Genomic DNA, 18,280 nt, shown 5'->3' on the forward strand with positions numbered 1-18,280 from the left:
ATTATTAAAAATTGGTACATTCTACTAGAAGAAAAATCCTGCAGTGGACCAAATTATCAGCTTTGACAAAAAACAATTCAAACACAGTCTTCAGCCTCCTTTGTTCTGGGAGGTATGTCTCCTAGGGTTGTGCTTTAGGGGGTTATCACAGCTACCTGGAATTCATTTGTGAACATGTAATAAACTTGAACTGTCTTTTTTTTTTTTTTAAAGAAGGGGCCACAGGAGATTCCTTGAGCCAAACTGGCAGCACAAACTGCAGCTTACATGGCCATGGGCTGCAGCTTCTGCTCTACCAACCACTACAGGCTGGTATGGCAGAGATGTGAGGGTGGGTGCAAGGGTATGATGCACTAGCTTCCTATTTTTAGAAACGTCTTCACTGCATTCTGTCCCAGATTGAGTCCACCATAAAGAATGTTTTTCACATTCCATCCTTAAGCATTCGGAAGAAATCCATTATATAAAAAAGAACAACACCAAGATCACTCGAGACTATACACATGCTAAGTCAGAGATAGCGAAGTAACTCATATAGGGATTTCCTCCAAATACACATTCCAGGCAACAAAAAAATATCCCAATAAAAGCCTTCTTTTCTATATCTGATATAGTTCTAATCCAAGGATAGTCAGATTTACAGTTCCATAAACTTATCTGTGAATTCACAGCATAATCACTCCACTCACTGATTAGACTGAACTAAGGTAAAAAGATATCATCTAAAATAGGTTAAAAAATGAACTTTTGTTTTACTGTTTATTGATCTGCTGCCACAGCCATTTTCTTGACAACCAGATTGGTGTGATTTCAGCTGATGCCCACCTGAGCCTGTGCGGTACAATGCTGTCTGTGATCCTTGGAGCTCCACAGTTCCGTGATTTGGACTGCGGTACACTGGGCTGTAGTAGGTCCTCCCCTCGTATATAGGAGTGATGTGCAATTCGGGAGACACAGCTGAACGAAGGTCTTGTCCAAGCTGGCTGTGCTGACTAGCATAGGAACTCCGTAAGCCTAGAGGCAGGAAAATGACATCGTTAAGAAAGTGAGAAAATTGTGGTGAGGTTAAAAGCCCTAATGAAACTCCTAGCCAATAGGACCAAATGTTAAGTCAAAACACCAAACCTAGTGAGTTTCACAAAGAAAGGATGCCAGGTATGAAAAGGACATCACATACATTTTTAGAATAAAATTCTCTTAGTAGCAAGATAAAAGTAAATTTTCTAAGAAAAAGTAATAAGGAATTACTAATTGGTTTGATAGTCTGAAATTTATTCTCCCAATTGTAAGCTATCTTATCATGATGACCAAAAAGAGAATGTCCTCTTCTACCATTATACGATTTCCATTGTTAAAAACATACAAACGGTGGTTCAGTCTCTTTTCCTGCCCTGCAGAATTACCCTGTCTTACCAAGTGGGCAGTCAGCACCTTGGGGGCAGGGCCCACCATGTCCCACGCCTCCTTAAACCCCAACTCCCAAGACAACACCTACCCAGTAGTGCTTAGTGAAGGCTGATGGTCAAGAACTGTTTTGAAATATGTCTCTCAATTAATTCACTCATGATTTTTACAGGAAAACAGAATTTTACCTTACAATATTTGGAATATTACCAGTGAATTAGTAACACTTATTATTATCAAGTATTACTTTATTATTTATTATCAATGCAGTTTTTCGTTTTTCTTAAAAAACATCAACAAACAGTTGTTTTCATAAAAACCCACATACCAGATTCTTGTTTACCGTCTTTCCAGTATAAAGAAAAAGTACAAAGTTAGTACGTGAATATTAAATCATTTGAAATATTCTTTCATTCAAGTTGCTAATGACTACTGTTTACGCATGGGACTCATGATAAAAAAGTAGATTTCAAACCCAAACATTTTATTTTCTGAATAAAAGTGTATTAGTATATTCTATACTATCCTGCTCAGAAGTTTGTGATTCATCATCATGAGTAAGTAAAATCTGCCACTTGCTTAGAATACCAACTACAGTTTTATCCAAAGATGAGCAAGGGAAAGCACAAATATATCTGAAGTCAGTCATATATTTGCTTTTTAAAAGGCTGCAAATAATTAACACAGTAACTAATTATAAAAAGACAGCTTCATTCCCATCCTGTTAACATCTCAGTTAATCATACACAACTAAAAGCAAATGGGCTTGAGTGTGAGTGATAATTATATGTTGCTTACTGAGGAGTAGCAAGAAAGTTAATACATAAAACTTCTAAAATGAATGATTATTACCTACCCTGAAGAGCAAAGTGACATGGGAAGAAACCAAATGCATCAATCTGGGTTTTAACTATTAGGTCCTCACTTGCTAAAATGAAGATCAAAGGTTTAAACAATCCTGTAATTGGGGGATTATTCAGCTAAACCTTCTCATTTCAAAACCAAGGAAAATGAGAGCCCCACAGGAAATATGATTTATCTCCATCAGAGGTACTTCCTGGTAGGGCTGCGAGGAACCCAGGTCAGTGGTCCTCTCACTGCACACTCTGCACTGGACATGCTATCCCTCAAGGGCCAATGAGAAGTGGTGTGAGCAACCCTGAACTCCACAGAGCCCTCTGCAAACATAAAGTGAAAGAGCAAGAGCAAGGTTAGCCTCCAGGGCTCCACGGAAGCCACTGTAATTCTAGAGATGATATTAGGATTGTTACTTGAAAGGTCTCACTTGAGGTTCTCAGCTTTTTATTACTGGCAGATTTCTCATTCTTTCAGCAGAGTACAAGCTCCTTTTCTTTATGGAGCTCGGGAGTGTTTTGAACAAAAGGGCAGGCTCTGTTTCTTGTTAATGGTGACACAAAGCAGGCAGGTCAATATAGCTAGTCCTTGGTAATCTTATCAATACGAGGTGCAATGTTAACACTCAGTAGAGCCACAAACACTCTTGATTCACTGAGACTCAGAACATCACTCACACTTGGGCAGAGGCAAGCCTGGCGCTGGTGGTGGCCCCACCACCCATGGTGCTTTGAGATAAGAACAAAGCATTCTGCACCAGTACTAGAACAATTATATTCTCACCAGAGGCCCGATGCACATAATTCGTGGCCTTGGACCCGGCCCCTGCCTGCCGCCGCCTCTGCCAACGCCATCACCGCCACCACTGCGGCCGGGGCACTCTGCTGCCTCTGCCGTGACCCCCACCCGCTGCTACCGTGGCTGGGGGCCTCTGCCTCAGCCCTGCCCACTGCACGGCTTTGTCCTGAAGGAAGGATGTCTGGTCTAATTAGCATATATGCTTTTATTATTACAGACTAGGCCTGGTGCACGAATTTGTGCACAGGTGGGGTCCAGCTGGCCTGCCCCAATCGGGACTGACTGGGGGGAAGGGCTGTGGGCAGTTGGCCATCTGGCCCCACCCCTGATCGGGGAAGGGGGCAACTGTGGGCAGAGCAAGCTGGGGGGGAGGGGCCGCAGGCAGTTGGCTGGCTGGCCCCGCCTCCTGGTCAAACTCCTGGTCAAATTCCTGGTTGAGGGGACAATTTGCATATTAGCCTTTTATTATATAGGAAGGAAGGATGGTGGGAGGATCTGGCTGCATGCACTGCTGGAATCCATACAACATGAAAATACTGTAAATATTTACTATAATTTCATGGGAAAGGTAACAAAATGAGCTGACTTAGAACAATTAAAAGTATCCAGTAAATATTCACTTACAGGACTACTAGTGAGATGAAACTACCATGTGACAGACTATAATGTGAAATAAAAGACTTATAGTGAGACATAGTACTTTCTTGATATTATAAATCTTTGAGAATAACATAACAGTGACTATTACTATTTTGTTTATTTGCTCATTCATGAGAAAAAGTAAAACACAAGGTCCTATATATTAACATTTTAAAAATACAAAATTATATGGCCTCTATAGATTAAGTTAAATAATTACGTTTAGGAACCCACTTAATTCACTACCTTTTAAAATGAAAGACAACTAATGATGTTCTATAACTGCTATTAGAAATAATTGTTCCAGAAGTATTTCTACTGAGTAATTTTTATCTCCCCATCCTAACAGAAGACACTGATCTTCCACAACATACTTTTCTTTCCAATAGTTTCTATTTGCAATTCCAGAAATACATATTACTTTACCTGTTACAATGATATATTGCCTGTGATTTAAAACTTTTATATTTAAGACATTGGAAATAAACACATATTTATCTCCCAAATATGGATTCTTTGTATTATTCTTTCAACTTTTCTTGGCATGTGATGATTACACCAACATGAATATTTCAGGACAGACATATTTTTCTGTTGTAGGAATTAATTTATACACACCTTACATCATCATTTACGTTATAATCAGCAAATATCCAAGTGTCTGAGTCCATTATAAAATACTAGAGGCCTGGTGCATGAAAATTCATGCACTGGAGAGGGCGATCCCTCAGCCTGGCCTGCCCCCTCTCACAGTATGGGAGCCCTCAGGGGCGAGAGGCGACCAGGTGATCAGGGGAAGGCGACACCCCCATCACACCTCTGCTGTTGCCACTGCCAGCAGTGCAAGCCTCAGCAGGCCCTGGTTACCTGAGCCTGGGCGGCTGGGCAGCCGCCATCCGAGGCTTGCCTGCACCTCAGCTGGCCCTGCTTGCCTGCCTCAGTCAGTGGGGAGTGCAGGAGGCCCCGAGGCCCCGGCGGGTTGAGGGGACTCCGGCGGCAGGTGCACAGAGTGGCCGGCCCCGCGCCCCCCACTGTGGGCGCTGCCATCTTGTGATGGTGTGGCAGTCAATTTGCATATTACTGCTTTATAATATAGGATTGCTTCAGGCTTATTAATTAGCATATTATTACTTCTTTGAAATCAAGAACCATAGCAAATATAATAACATCATTCTCTGAAGTAAGAATAAAAAAGGGGGCTAAAGCCAGTTTGGCTCAGTGGATAGAGCGTCGGCCTGGGGACTGAAGGGTCCCAGGTTCGATTCCGGTCAGGGGCGTGTGCCTGGGTTGCGGGCACATCCTCAGTAGGGGATGTGCAGGAGGCAGCTGATCGATGTTTCTCTCTCATAGATGTTTCTAACTATCTCTCTCCCTTCCTCTCTGTAAAAAATCAATAAAATATATTTAAAAAAAAAGAATAAAAAAGGGAATTCATAAAATAGAATCCATATTCAGAACAAGTGGGCAGATAGATGATGGGAAACATTTTCAAGGAAACCCTTTGCTTCTTCTGAAGATGGTAGCATTCTAGGAAAAACTCTGTGCTAGGCTAGGTATCATTTTCCCCGACTGAAAGATAAAGTCTAACTTCATCTGTAAACCACAGGGTTAACAAGGTGCCAGTGTTTATGTGCTCACTCCTTTCCTGGGTTTCCACTTCACTCTTCACAAACAGATGACTGCACAGCCATTCTAGACATACACAGGGAGGAAGACAGAAATCTTCAGAACTATGTATCTTTCAAGGTTACCTTGGGAGATAGGATTTCATAAATGATTCCTACCTCACGGTGCTGTATACTTTTCAGAGGCATGCCAGGAAATATCTAAGCCTGGTATACCTCTCTGATGGCTGAGTGAAGAGAGGTGGTTTTTCCACTAGGAATTTATTCGAGCTCAAAATCAAGTTCAATATTAATTCTTCATGAAAAATTATTCAATTAGAAAATCTCAAAAAGGATTTACCTTTCCCAGAGGCCATAAGGAAAACATATTAATTTTACTACACAAAAATATTAAAAAATTCTATAAAGCCCTGGCCAGGTTGCTCAGTTGGTTGAAGTGCCATTTTGTGCACCACTCAGTAGAGCCACAAACACTCTTGATTCACTGAGACTCAAAACATCACTCAAACTCCGGCAGAGGCAAGCCTAGCACAGTAGATTGCGGGTTTGATTCCAGGTTGGGGTGTGTACAGGAGGCAACCGATCAATGTTTCTCTCTTACATCAATGTTTCTCTCTCTCTCTCTCTCTCTCTCTCCCTCTCCCACTCCCTCTCTCTCTAAAATCAATAAAAACATATCCTTGGGTAAGAATTAGAAAGAAACTTCTGTAACTAAGAAATACTAAAAACAAAGTCAAAAGACAGATTAGAAAATGGGGGAAATAATTAAGAAGAATTTATAAGAGACCAATTTATTTCAAGTATAAAAAGGTTTACACCTTATAAAAATAGGCAAAAGACCTGAACTTATGGTTTGCAAAAAAGAAATAAGATGGCTGATAAACATGAAATCTTCCTCCTTTGGCATAACTCAGTAAGGCCATTTACAACAATAAAGCACAGTTTTGCCTACTACATTGGCAAAAATGAAACATTTCGTGCTAGCAAAGGGACAGTGGACACAGGCACACTCAGACTAGTCGTGGACATTTAAATCTGTGCCACCTTCCTGGAGGGTAATCTGACAATACATCCTTAAGAACCAGTATGTAGTTTGATCCAGCAATTCTAGGTCATGAAGTGGATCCCATAGCTATCTTAGTATCTATATGCAGGAAGAACAATATACGTATTGGGCACTGTTGTCTCCAATAGCCCCAAATGAAAACAACCTCAATGTCTATTAATAGGGAAGTGATTAAATAAATTATAATGCATCTATAAAAATGAGGTCCTAGGCATCCACCGAGAGAATGAAGTAAGCTCTCAGACATATTAAAAAAAGAAGAGCCCTAGTCGGCTTGGCTTAGTGGATAGAGTGCTGGACTGCGGACTGAAGGGTCCCGGGCTCGATTCCGATGAAGGGCACATGCCCAGGTTGCGGGCTCGATCCCCAGTAGGGAGCGTGCAGGAGGCAGCCAATCAATGATTCTCTCTCATCATTGATGTTTCTCTCTCTCTCCCCCATCCCTTCTTCTCTGAAATCAATAAAGAAGATACATATTATAGAATCCCATCAGTATAAAAGCACAATATATGCACATTTGTATATAATGTATATATTTATATATACAAGCAAACATTCTGGAAGGTACATGAAGTGGTGAGTGGGAATGCATCGGGACAAAGAGGAGCTTGAGACTTTCCCTTCTCACTTATTATTTTTTTGTAGTTTCAATATTTTTTTTTTACCATTGTGTATATATTATTTAAAAAATGTAATTTAAAATACTAGCTGAAGATAAGTTTCATTTTATAAAGAACCATGCCTACATATTGTTTGGGAAGCCCTCCATGAAGACAGCCTGAAGGAAATGGCTGTAACATCAGGAAGCTGGCTGCTGTCTTTCTGATTTAATCTAAGTGGCATTTGAAGCCAATTCATAATAACTTTGTGTTTTTCCCATTGGGATGCTAAAATCAAAGCAGTTGGTGAGAAAATCCATACTCTAGCCCAGGGGTGGGCAAACTTTTTGACTCGAGGGCCACAATGGGTTCTTAAACTGGACTGGAGGGCCAGAACAAAAGCATGGATGGAGTGTTTGTGTGAACTAATATAAATTCAAAGTAAACATCATTACATAAAAGGGTACGGTCTTTTTTTTTTTATTTTTAGTTTTATTCATTTCAAACGGGCCGGATCTGGCCCGCGGGCCGTAGTTTGCCCACGGCTGCTCTAGGCTATACTATGAAAGCATTTTTTCAAAATATTAATATTTAAACGGATATTTTGATACTACCTTTTAACATATCTTGGGTTTGGATATGGGTAGGCCTATGTGGTAAAAAACCTTTCATTAAGCAAATATTCTAACAAATAGTGTAGAATCCCAACCATTCGTCTAAAATGCAAAATTACCTTTATATCCTAATACTGTGAGAGAAAAAAGTTTATTCACTCTAGAAGAGGTTAGGTGATGTGAACTATAGAGTCCGAAAGATCGGTCAGCCTGAAGTCTGCAGTATACATTTTGAGAAGAGCACACAAGCTTCCCATGTTATCACACTCTATTTTAGAGGAAATTGCACAGATATTCTCACAGGACTTTATGGAGTGCTGTCACCTGTACTCACCTGTCAGGCTGTCTGGCCGGGGTGGAACCATCCTCTCATAAATGTCATACTGCTGCTGTCCAAATTGCTCCATGTCGTGAACAGTCCTTTGCAGTGAAGGTCCCAGATGTTGTGGTACGGCGGTCATCCCTGAGCGTTTGGGGGACGACGACCCCACCTGGCCTTGGGATGGGGAGGCTACTCGAGTCTGTGCATCCGTCAGGGTCAGTGGGGACCCGACTCTGACAGTGGTTTGGTACTGAGGGGTTGGTCCGTTGGGATTGGAGGTCTGCCGGGAGGTGACTGACCCAATCCTCCGCACAGCTGCTGGGGATGCGGGTCTCTGCGCAGAGTACGGAGATGCTGCCCGCTGAGCAGGTAATGTAGTGGAGGAATACGCACTGGGGTTCAGTGGTCGGGAGTCGGTCACTGATGGAGAGCCAAATCCACTACCCAGAGAAGTTCTCAGTGACCCCCTTGAAGGAGACACGCCTGTGCTGATAATATAAGAAGGAGACTGTGCTCTAGATGGAACTGAACTAACTCTTCTCATGGCCCGATTGGCTACTGATGGCTGATAAAGGGGAAAAAAGAGAATGGGTTTATCCAAGGTTTTGTGTCCATTGTCATCACAGAAACAAATGCATATAGCTCACTACAACATGATTGTTTTAGGCATCTAAGTTTCTTTTCCTTTTTATGCTTTAGAGCTGGATCTTAATATTTCCTTATTGTGTTTTTCTTACTCTACCTTTTTTTGGTGGCATAATCTCTAACTTTCCCCCTTCAGAAAACTAAATTCAAACAGTAAAGAGAGACCTAAAGACATTTAATATCCCTTTTTTTTCTGTCTTTACATTTTTGCCCTCTTGTCTATGCATTTCCAAAACACATAACACACTGTATTGCAAGTATGGCATATTACTGGAGCAATGTACTTATTTTGTTCCCTGAGAGTCAAATTTTGGCCAATATGATGTATTTCTGTACAACAACAAAAAATTTGGATTCATTCATGTAATGTAGCTAGAGGAACATCTATAATTGTTTAGTCTTTATGAATTGGCCCCATTAACAAAAGGAATGTGTTCTCTCAATGCAGAATAAATGAATGTTTGGATAGCGCCTGGGGTCCACCCTCTCCTGTGAATTAACTCTCCAGGGACAGCCTGTTTGCACAGGTACTGAGCCAAATTTGTCTCTTCTTTTAGCTCTAGTGTGGCCTCTAACGATTTCAGCTAATTCTTTTACCTCCTTTAATGTATGAGCTCTTATCTTTAGCTGGTAGCTTTAAAGAGATACACACAAAGGTACCCCCCCAAAATCTGTTCCCACTGGAGGAATGCCAAAGTCTCTGCTGGGTTCCTGGCCTAGCCAGCTGGAAAAGACCAGAATGAGAAACGAAAAACATTTCTGCCAAGGCTGGTCCTTCTGTGAATCTGTAGACTCCAACAAACATTGGGTCTCAGATCCCTTTCTCAAAGCGGTGCAACAGTGAAGAATATGGGCTGGACTGGGGAATGGGCCTAATTGGAACAGGCAGGGGAAACAGACACTAGGACACTGGTTACAAGCCCAGGACCCGGCACTCGCTCTGTATCTCCTCAGTGATTGCCATTACCCCGTCACGTTTAGTTGGGCAATAATGGAAGGAGACAGGGATAAGACAGGACTTTGTACACTCCTAGATGTCCTAAGAGAAAGCATGCCTAGTCTCCAGGTGTCACAGCTACTGGGCTGGCTGAAACACCTGCTTTGAGACCTCATGCTCAAGCTCAATTCAGGAAAGGCAATAGCCATGGAGAGTAGAGGATCTGAGGAGGGAAGAGAATTGTTAATAAACAACAGGCAAGAAAAAGGGGGTTAAAAATTAGCAGACAGCTGGAAAATTAAAATCTGCGCTTTGGGTTTAATAGTGCTAAAAATAAGAAAATCCCACATACGAACTTTTTACTACCAAAATGGGATGATACTTGGCCCAGATAGCTAAAAAATATACTGTCCAGACTATATGTAAATTAAGTTCACCCCCCTTGCAACTTAATTCTTCAGCTCTAGAAACAAAATAAACTTACTATAATTAAAATAAAAAAGAGGTAACATGACCACTTTTAGAGGGAAAAAATAGACAATTCTGTAGTTAAGATTATTATTAAAAAGTGTGACTTCAGGTCTGTTGACAGAAATTCACCTCAGATATGAACTCCTGGAAGCATTTAGTCCAAAGTTTCTCAAACGTTTTCATCAAAGCATTCCTAACAGCAAAGGAGTAAATGTATAATCTGAGGACTGGGGGTATAGCTTGAAGTAGATTGCTTCAGGCAATACAAGATTTTTTGTTTTAGCCTCAAATTTGATGCACTGTATTTGTATTTGTTTTAATATAGAAATGTTTCTCATTTCTTAAAAATTTCCCCTAGATTGTTGAGCCCAAGTCCTGTTGTTTCTCCTCTGGCACTGGGAACCCTGGCTGACTTCTGTGGTACTTTCAGGGGTTCCTGTACTGCATTAGGGGAAGATTAGTGTTCGCCTAACTTGTTTGATCATCTTACCATGTTTCAGGTTCAGAGAAATCACTAAGGTACTTGGACAGACAGTTATCCTCACTGATTACTGACACTCGGAACTCCTACCGCTTCTATTAATTCTGGAATATGCTGGTGGACTGAAGGGAATAAAGTGGCAACTAGTCAAGACCTAAGAAGTTTTATAAACATATAAGCAATATTATTATTTTTTTGATTATCAAGTTGGAAAACCCTTAAGAGAACGGTCATGCTTCTGTAGGCAGAAATATCTAAATGCTAGCAAAGGAAAGAAATGTGTTCTCAGGGAGCAATTCCAATGATGAAAGCAAAACCTTTGGTTGGAATAGGTCACTCCACATGCAGGTGTGGAACCAGTGCTCTGCCTGCTAGGGCTCCGGAGCATACTTTAGCTCTAGTCTTTTCCACACAGTTCTCTCTCACTCCCCTCATGCTACACTTGCTTCTTTTAAAATAATTACTCTTCTGTGTCTGGAATTTATCAGAATTCATTAACAGGAGCTCATTTAAATAATTAATATATTTTTAGGTTTCATGCCTAAAAATTCCTTAACACCATAGACTTGCACAACGTAAAATGTATTCACTATTTTATCCTTTCTATAAATTCAAAATTGTACATACTGGTTTTACTTTTTAAAAATACTTATAACAGATATTCCAATTAGGAGGGTATTTCTTTACAAGGATCTTGATGTGTTTGGTTTACCTGAACCAGAGTTTGTCCTTCAGCTCTTGAATGCCTCACCAAATGGTTATTAGTGGATGCTATGAATGAGTGCGATGGTCTATTGTCTGCCTTACTCAAGTTCTGGCTGTTGTGGAAACTTCCTGTTTCCTGGTATCCACTGTCGGAATAAGAATTCATCTGCGTTGAACTTCTTGAGTTACCCAATGATCCTGTAGGAATGAAACCAGCAGGAAATACCTTTATTTTACACTTCTGAGGCTCATATTCAAAAAGAAAATATTAAAAGAAAATCTAATAGTGAGAAGATAACACAACAGACCCTCACTTTCATGGAGAGATGTCTGCTCTGGTGAATAGAGGGCGCCTGGCTCTGGCTCTGTCCTGATGAGATAGTTGTTGGGATGGACAGTGTCAGAAGCTCTAGGCTTGTTTACACCAGGGTTTGGCACATCTGTAAGAAGACAAGTTTAATTAGCTAAATCTAAGGACAATCTTACATAAAAACTTACTACAAAGGTTCAGTTATTTATCAGTTATGTATTAAAACCTTTACATTAATACAAGACTATTTCTACCTTAAACTGTAGAATCATTTGCCTCTTTTCTATAAGAGTTTCATATACTCACTTTATTAACGTATTTTGCTAAATGTCATGTTCATTTTGATTACCAGCCTCAAGTTAATTTATACAATATATTAAATAAATGTTCTCCCTTGGAAAACTCACCTCTCCGGTGACTTCCTCCAAGAGGATTCACAGACTCTGCGTGACAGTGGTGGCTAAGAACTCGAAAAGACCTTTCATAATGGAAACTTCTCAACTTAAACTCATATGGTATTCATATTATTGCTTGGTAGTGAAACCTTTGAAGACATGGCTAGCTTTTCATATCATATTTTATATCATCTAAAATCAATGGAAAGCTGTATAGTTTTCAGTTACAAAATAATGGAAACTTTAATATCTTCAGAGTTGCAAAGAAAGAAGACTTTAATTTCTTAACCACTTGCTTTTTTATTCTTTTAGTCTTTTTCCAAATTAATACAGACAAATCTAACCTGATATTGTCTCCTCTGGGCAAATCTAGTCCTCCCATTATCTTGTTTTACTGTCAACTGTACCATTCTTTCATCTTGAACTTAAAAACAGAACAATGTATCTCCTTTCCCCCTATTCCAATTTCTTTTTTTTTATGCTGTAAATTTAGGTGATGTAGATTATATTGCCTTTTCCCAATTTCATTTACATATGTCCTATTTTCTCTAGTATCTTCAAAATACACTTGCCCATGTTGTGATTATCTCCGTAAGTCTTTCTTTCTTCAAATTTCATCCTCATGTTGCTAACAAACATTCTTTTTTTCAGAAATACTGCTTCACTCTCACTTCAAAGATTTAAATTAAATCTTTTATCACATACTGAGCTCCGTAAACAATCGTAAGGATTTCAATGCCTTCATTTCTCTTTCCTTTCTGACTTTTTTCTTTTACTTATTAAGAGCCTATTAAATGCCAGGCTCTAGGAATGTAGTTATGAGAGAAGACAGGGCACGTGTATGTGTGAGGGAGAGGGAAAGAAAGAGGGAGAGGGGATGAATGAATGAATGCCAATATCTGGGGGAAAGGAGCTTAGGAAAAATTTCCTAAAGGAAGTAAGATCTAAGCCAGTGATGGCGAACCTATGACACATGTTGTCAGAGGTGACACGCAAACTAATTTTTTTGGTTCATTTTTCTTTGTTAAATGGCATTTAAATATATAAAATAAATATCAAAAATATAAATCTTTGTTTTATTATGGTTGCAAATATCAAAAAATTTCTGTATGTGACACCGCACCAGAGTTAAGTTAGGGTTTTTCAAAATGCTGACACGCCGAGCTCAAAAGGTTCGCCATCACTGAACTAAGCAGTATCCACTTATCACAGTCAGTTTGTCCCTTCTACCCCTCTCCACTAGAATATAAGTTCAATGTGGGCAGGAACTTTGGCCTGTATACTGTTTCCTAATTGCTTCCTTGGTGCCTAGGAAAGGTGCATAACAGTCAGTTGTGCCCAGTGAATATTTATTGAACAAACTCCCAACAAGAATAGCAGTTCTGAGTGCTTATTCACGCCTGGCATCATGCTATGGCTTTATTTTACTGTCCTCAATAAAGTGTGTCTATGTGAAGGGAAGTAAAACTTTTAGGCAGTGCTGATTAGGCTGGTTTTGAAGGTACAAGGTTTATGGGGAAACTGGGGAATCCCACTACATTCTAACCCTTCAACTTGATGTCAAATTCAATTCAAGGCTTTGTTTCCTAGCCTCAGCAAAGATTTGCTGACATTCTTAATATAGGTTTTTAACTACCTACCTCTTGATTTATTATTTGACAGTATACTTTAGGTGGTAAAATTGTGTCAGTTCTGAATTGTGTCAGTTCTGAAGTTTGGTATTTCAATAAAAATTACAGAGTGTATATGGTTTCCCAGGTACATGCTGAAATATGATCTAAGTATCTATCAGGCTGATAGAGTTATTGCTTCATTCGTAAGTCTTCTGCGTGAAATTCCGGAGTTCTAAAAATTCTTACTCAGCAATTCTTGAAGGAGTTTTATTAAGGACTAGAGGCCTGGTGCACAAAATTTGTGAAGGGGGTGGGGGGAGTCCTCAGGCTGGCCTGCATCCTCTCGCAATCCGGGACCCCTCAGGGGATTTTGGGCCTAAACCAGCAGTTGGACATCCCTCTCACAATCCAGGATGCTGCATGCACCAGTGACCATACATTTCATACAGGTGAAAGGCATCTTGCTGTTGTGTGGGCAGCTACATTTTTTGCCCTGATTATAAGAGGCAGTAGTATCATTTTCTCCATCTTATGGGTGGAAAAACTGAAGCAGAGAGAAGTTAAGTAATTGGATTTGTCACACAGTTATAAGTGTCAGAATCAGGGCTGACCACAAAATGTGCAAGGCAGAGTCCATGCATGTCATCACTGCATCATCCTGTTTTTTCAATGTTAGAGTAGTCTTGCCAGGTTTTCATTTTTAAATCTAAGAGACTGTTCCCAATATATAGGGTAGGTTCCTTAGGCCTGGCTGGAGATCAGGGCCATCTGTGGGGCGACTGGCGGGCAGGGCGATGGGGGGGCCCCCACTGGTACCCGCCTTGGCTGGTGGCCTGGCGCCACCCGCTGGCTAGCCCTATCCCCCCACAACCACCGCTGCTGGTCGCATCCCATCCCTCTGCAGTAGGTGACCGGCGGGGTGCTCGTCAGCCGGCCCTTGCCACCACTGCCAGTCGCCTCTCTCTTAGGGCGCGGGGGGGGGGGGGGGGGGGGGGGGGCAGACACTCAATGCCTGGGGCAGCTCCTGCGTTGTCTGGTCCCTGGGGGTCAGTGCATGTCATAGTGACCGGTCATTCCGCTGTTTGGTTGATTTGCATATTAGGGTTTCATTATATAGGATTATGTAAAATACACAGTCTGTTAGGCTAGAAAACTTTTGCAAAGACTTGGAGTGCCTGGGAAGAGCTATAGAAGAGGTGGCTAAAATCAGAGCTATGAGCAGTTCACCTTTGTTTCTTCCAGGAATGTGACACTGGAAAATAAAATATGAAACAGCAACAAAGTATGCATAGGGAAGTACCACTGTGGTGGCTTTAAGACTTCTCATACATGAATAAAATATACTGCATTTTTAAAAGAAAACAATGTTTAGTTAGTTCTGAGCTTCATCTTTAGTAAAAGATAAAACCTGGAAAACCAATACCTCAAAGCTTTGGCTTGGGAACACTAGGTGGCATGCGTGTCAGCATCTAAAAATTATCACCATGGAAAACAGAAACCATTAATTTGTGTATGCCTCCACCTTTTATTTTTAAACTATTGGAAGTTATTATTTAAATACAGAAAGAAAAAGAGGTACCCTAAAAATGTGTTTCTTCATACAATGGGAAATTTTCTCAAAAACCACATGATAAGCAATTGTGTTCATTTAAACTCTTCTTTAAGAGAAGCCATTTAAAATAATCATAGACAGAGTAAGCACAAATTGTGACATTCATGATTCTACACTAATAAAAATGCCTCAGAAAAAAATATATAGAAAGGGCACTAGTAGCTAACAGGGACACTAAATTACTAGATTCCCATGTTCCCTAAATCCAACTGGAAGATTTAAATAGCTGGGCTTATAGAACAGGCCATAGGTTTTTTCCTTTATCTATGAGTAAATGGAAAAGTTAAAAGTTTTTAAAAGTTGATTTAAGAGATTTACTCAATATGAACTATAAAACCACCCAATTCTATACATGAATGGTCTTTGGTCATTTTTCTACTTTTATAATGGTAATGTGTATCCCAATGATAATGTGTATCCGCAAAGACAAAAAGATACTGATGTATCTTCTCCATCATTAAAACTAAGTTAAGTTGTTTTCAAATTTGTTTTACTATTATTTACTGCTTCTTTAAAAACTTGTAATTCACAAATTCTACTCACACATCTAAATGTATGTACACAGTCAGCCTCCCTCAGATAAACAGAAGACCCATTTACTCATTACTGAATAAAGTGCTCTTTGTAGTATGGTAAGGTTCACAATTATTAATGATGCGTTATTTGTGCAATCTTACTTTAAAAGGAATGTCTTTTCACAGCATCTGCTGTGTGGAATGGAAGAAGACACTAGTCAAATTTACCCAAGAGACTGCAGATATGATGGGGTTAATCACTTCAAGATTGGTGCTGTAAACTATAATTAAATAGTTGGCATGTTGTGATACAGCACAATCAGAACATGAAATCAAGAGATATTTTTATAAGTAAAAATGACAAACAGAATATGAATGCTACTTCTTTAATCTGTGTACTAAAGAACATGTGGTTCCCTTTTTAAGAAAATCACAAACATGTTTTTTGAGACACCAGAAATATACTATGGGGCATTTTCAAACATCAAATTAGCATCTTCCAAGAAAATGCATATCTAAAAATATAGACCTTGAACAAGCTTCAAGGTAGAATGAAATAATCTCCATCTGTTTAAGACTGGAAGATTATTGGAAGCACGTTCCTTCTTGCCTGTTATATTTCATCTGAGTGCCCCAATTTTACACAAAAAAGAAAAAGTAGAAGGTTGCAGCTAAAAATATATTACTGGATAAGGAACAATAATGCTGTAGGTACATGAAAATTTGGTATATTATCTACTCCATTAAGTTAATAGAAAAAGATGAAATACAAAGCAAATTATTTTATCTTTTCTGTGATGTACTTCCCAAATATATACCAAAATTGAATAAAAATATGCTTAGTAAAAAGCCCAAGGTCTCTCTGAAGAACTTCAAATTATTAAAATGCCTCTGCTTTGTTAATCTATGTCTTACTGTTCATGCTCCATAAAATGATGGCGGTCTGTACTGTGTGTAAAATCACCATGGCAACAGGAACATAGAGATCAGTAAGGAGATTTGTAGTATATACAAACCTGTAACTAGTCTTTCACAGTCAGGATACTGTGACCTTATGTGAGATTCACATTGTTTGTGCCTGTCCCGAGTTGCTGGGTGTTTATAAATGTGCCTTACATAAAAGATAGTGTGGTGTGAGTTTTGGCAGGACTCTTGGGATGGTAGCAGTATGCAATATTAAGGCAAATGATACTCTTCTTGAATTCTGGCCTATGAGTTGAGTTTAGCTATTATACTCAGAGGGAAAACACTTTGTAAAACATACAAGCAAAACATTTTGTCATATGGGGAACTTCCTGTATGGGCATGGAACTCTTGCTTCCTGTAGGACAATAGGTCCAGGAAGGAGTCTACTTTCCAGAGCTGCAGAAATATTCCCGTGCCTTCTATGGCTAAGAAGTATAAAATTCTCTGCTAAATTATGAAAGGGGATGTGGAACATGGCCCTGAAAAAAACTCCTGTAACTTCTCTGATGTGTAAGACTCAGGTAACCTAGAGTAGGTAACCTTATCATTGGAGGAAATGAGATCATTGGAAAATACTGTTTCAGAGTGAAAATGTAAATAAGCTGATGGAAACATAAAACATAAGAACATTTTTTGGTCTATACAAGATATAGATGGACGTGCACTGATGCTTTAGGAATATTATAGATATGCTCGGCCAGTGTATTCAGTGGTTGAGCACTGACCCATGCACCAAGAGATTGTTGGTTCAATTCCCGGTCAGGGCACGTGCCTCAGTTGCAGGCTTGATCACCAGCAGGAGGCAGCCGATTGATGTTTCTATCTCTCTCTTCCTTCCTCTCTCTCTAAAAATCAATAAAAACATATTTTTTAAAAAGAAAATTACAGATACCTGGAGTTTGTTGGCTCAAACATAAACTACTATAAACACCTAATATCCCTGAAAAGGTGGGTTTTAATGGAAGTGAAGATGTACAAGAACAGGCAAAAGACCATGTTTCCTGAAACTATTCCTAGTCTGGTTCTCTTGAGTATATCTAGGTTTTTGGGTTTACACCAGCCTATAACATCACTTAAATATGAAGACATGGCTCTAAATATTTCACTCATGGAGAAAATGTTGTATGAGAAACATACAAAAATAGAAACCATTAGTAAAGTTCACTTTAAACCTTGCTTTAAACATCAATTAACCTGCCACTGAAAAAGCTCAGCTATTTGGATTCAATTTCATAGTTTGAGCAAACTTTGTGTATGTAACAACTGGTATAAAGTGTTTGATTTGATTTCTAACAATGACAAATCTGAGTAGTATTTTAGTTTTATATGTTACCATGAAGATCTCCTGGTCATAAATATTCAGAGATACAAAATGATTAAAAATAATTTTTAGGAAAGAAAATAATTCCCACAAGTAGTCATATTAAGTATGTTTAGCTGGGTACTAATTAAAATATAGGTATCTCACAAACCATAAAAATTGTATACTCCATATCTGTAAGAGGAAAACTTAGAAAACAAGGAATTTAAAAATATAAAGATGAAAAAATGCATCACACATGGAGTGTCCAACATTGAGTGCAAGAAGTGGTATTCATAAAAGGCCATGGGGTTCTCGCTTCCTATAGAGACAGCTGGAAAAAAAAATAAGGGATTCACTATGATGTAAAAGTTGGTGATCTATGGAAATAAGTGCTGAAAAGTCACA

General features: G+C 39.4%; 1 protein-coding gene across 5 annotated transcripts in view; it reads right to left on the bottom strand.

Moving 5' to 3' along the window:
• PKP4 (plakophilin 4) overlaps window positions 1-18,280 on the bottom strand; it is a 245,882-nt gene that overhangs the window by 49,744 nt on the left and 177,858 nt on the right. For 4 of the 5 annotated variants that reach the window (XM_070422942.1, XM_070422945.1, XM_070422947.1 and 1 more), the window contains 4 exons: window positions 11,470-11,601; window positions 11,169-11,359; window positions 7,935-8,487; window positions 826-1,014 (listed from right to left, as the gene is read on the bottom strand). In XM_070422942.1, the coding sequence (XP_070279043.1) occupies window positions 826-1,014; window positions 7,935-8,487; window positions 11,169-11,359; window positions 11,470-11,601 (1,065 nt within the window). The remainder of the gene's footprint in view (window positions 1-825; window positions 1,015-7,934; window positions 8,488-11,168; window positions 11,360-11,469; window positions 11,602-18,280) is intronic. The other variant, XM_070422943.1, reaches the window with a different exon arrangement.

The sequence above is a fragment of the Myotis yumanensis genome, unplaced genomic scaffold, assembly GCF_028538775.1.
Source record: "Myotis yumanensis isolate MYYU_CA2020_CCGP unplaced genomic scaffold, mMyoYum1.0.hap1 SCAF_8, whole genome shotgun sequence".
Classification (NCBI taxonomy): domain Eukaryota; kingdom Metazoa; phylum Chordata; class Mammalia; order Chiroptera; family Vespertilionidae; genus Myotis; species Myotis yumanensis.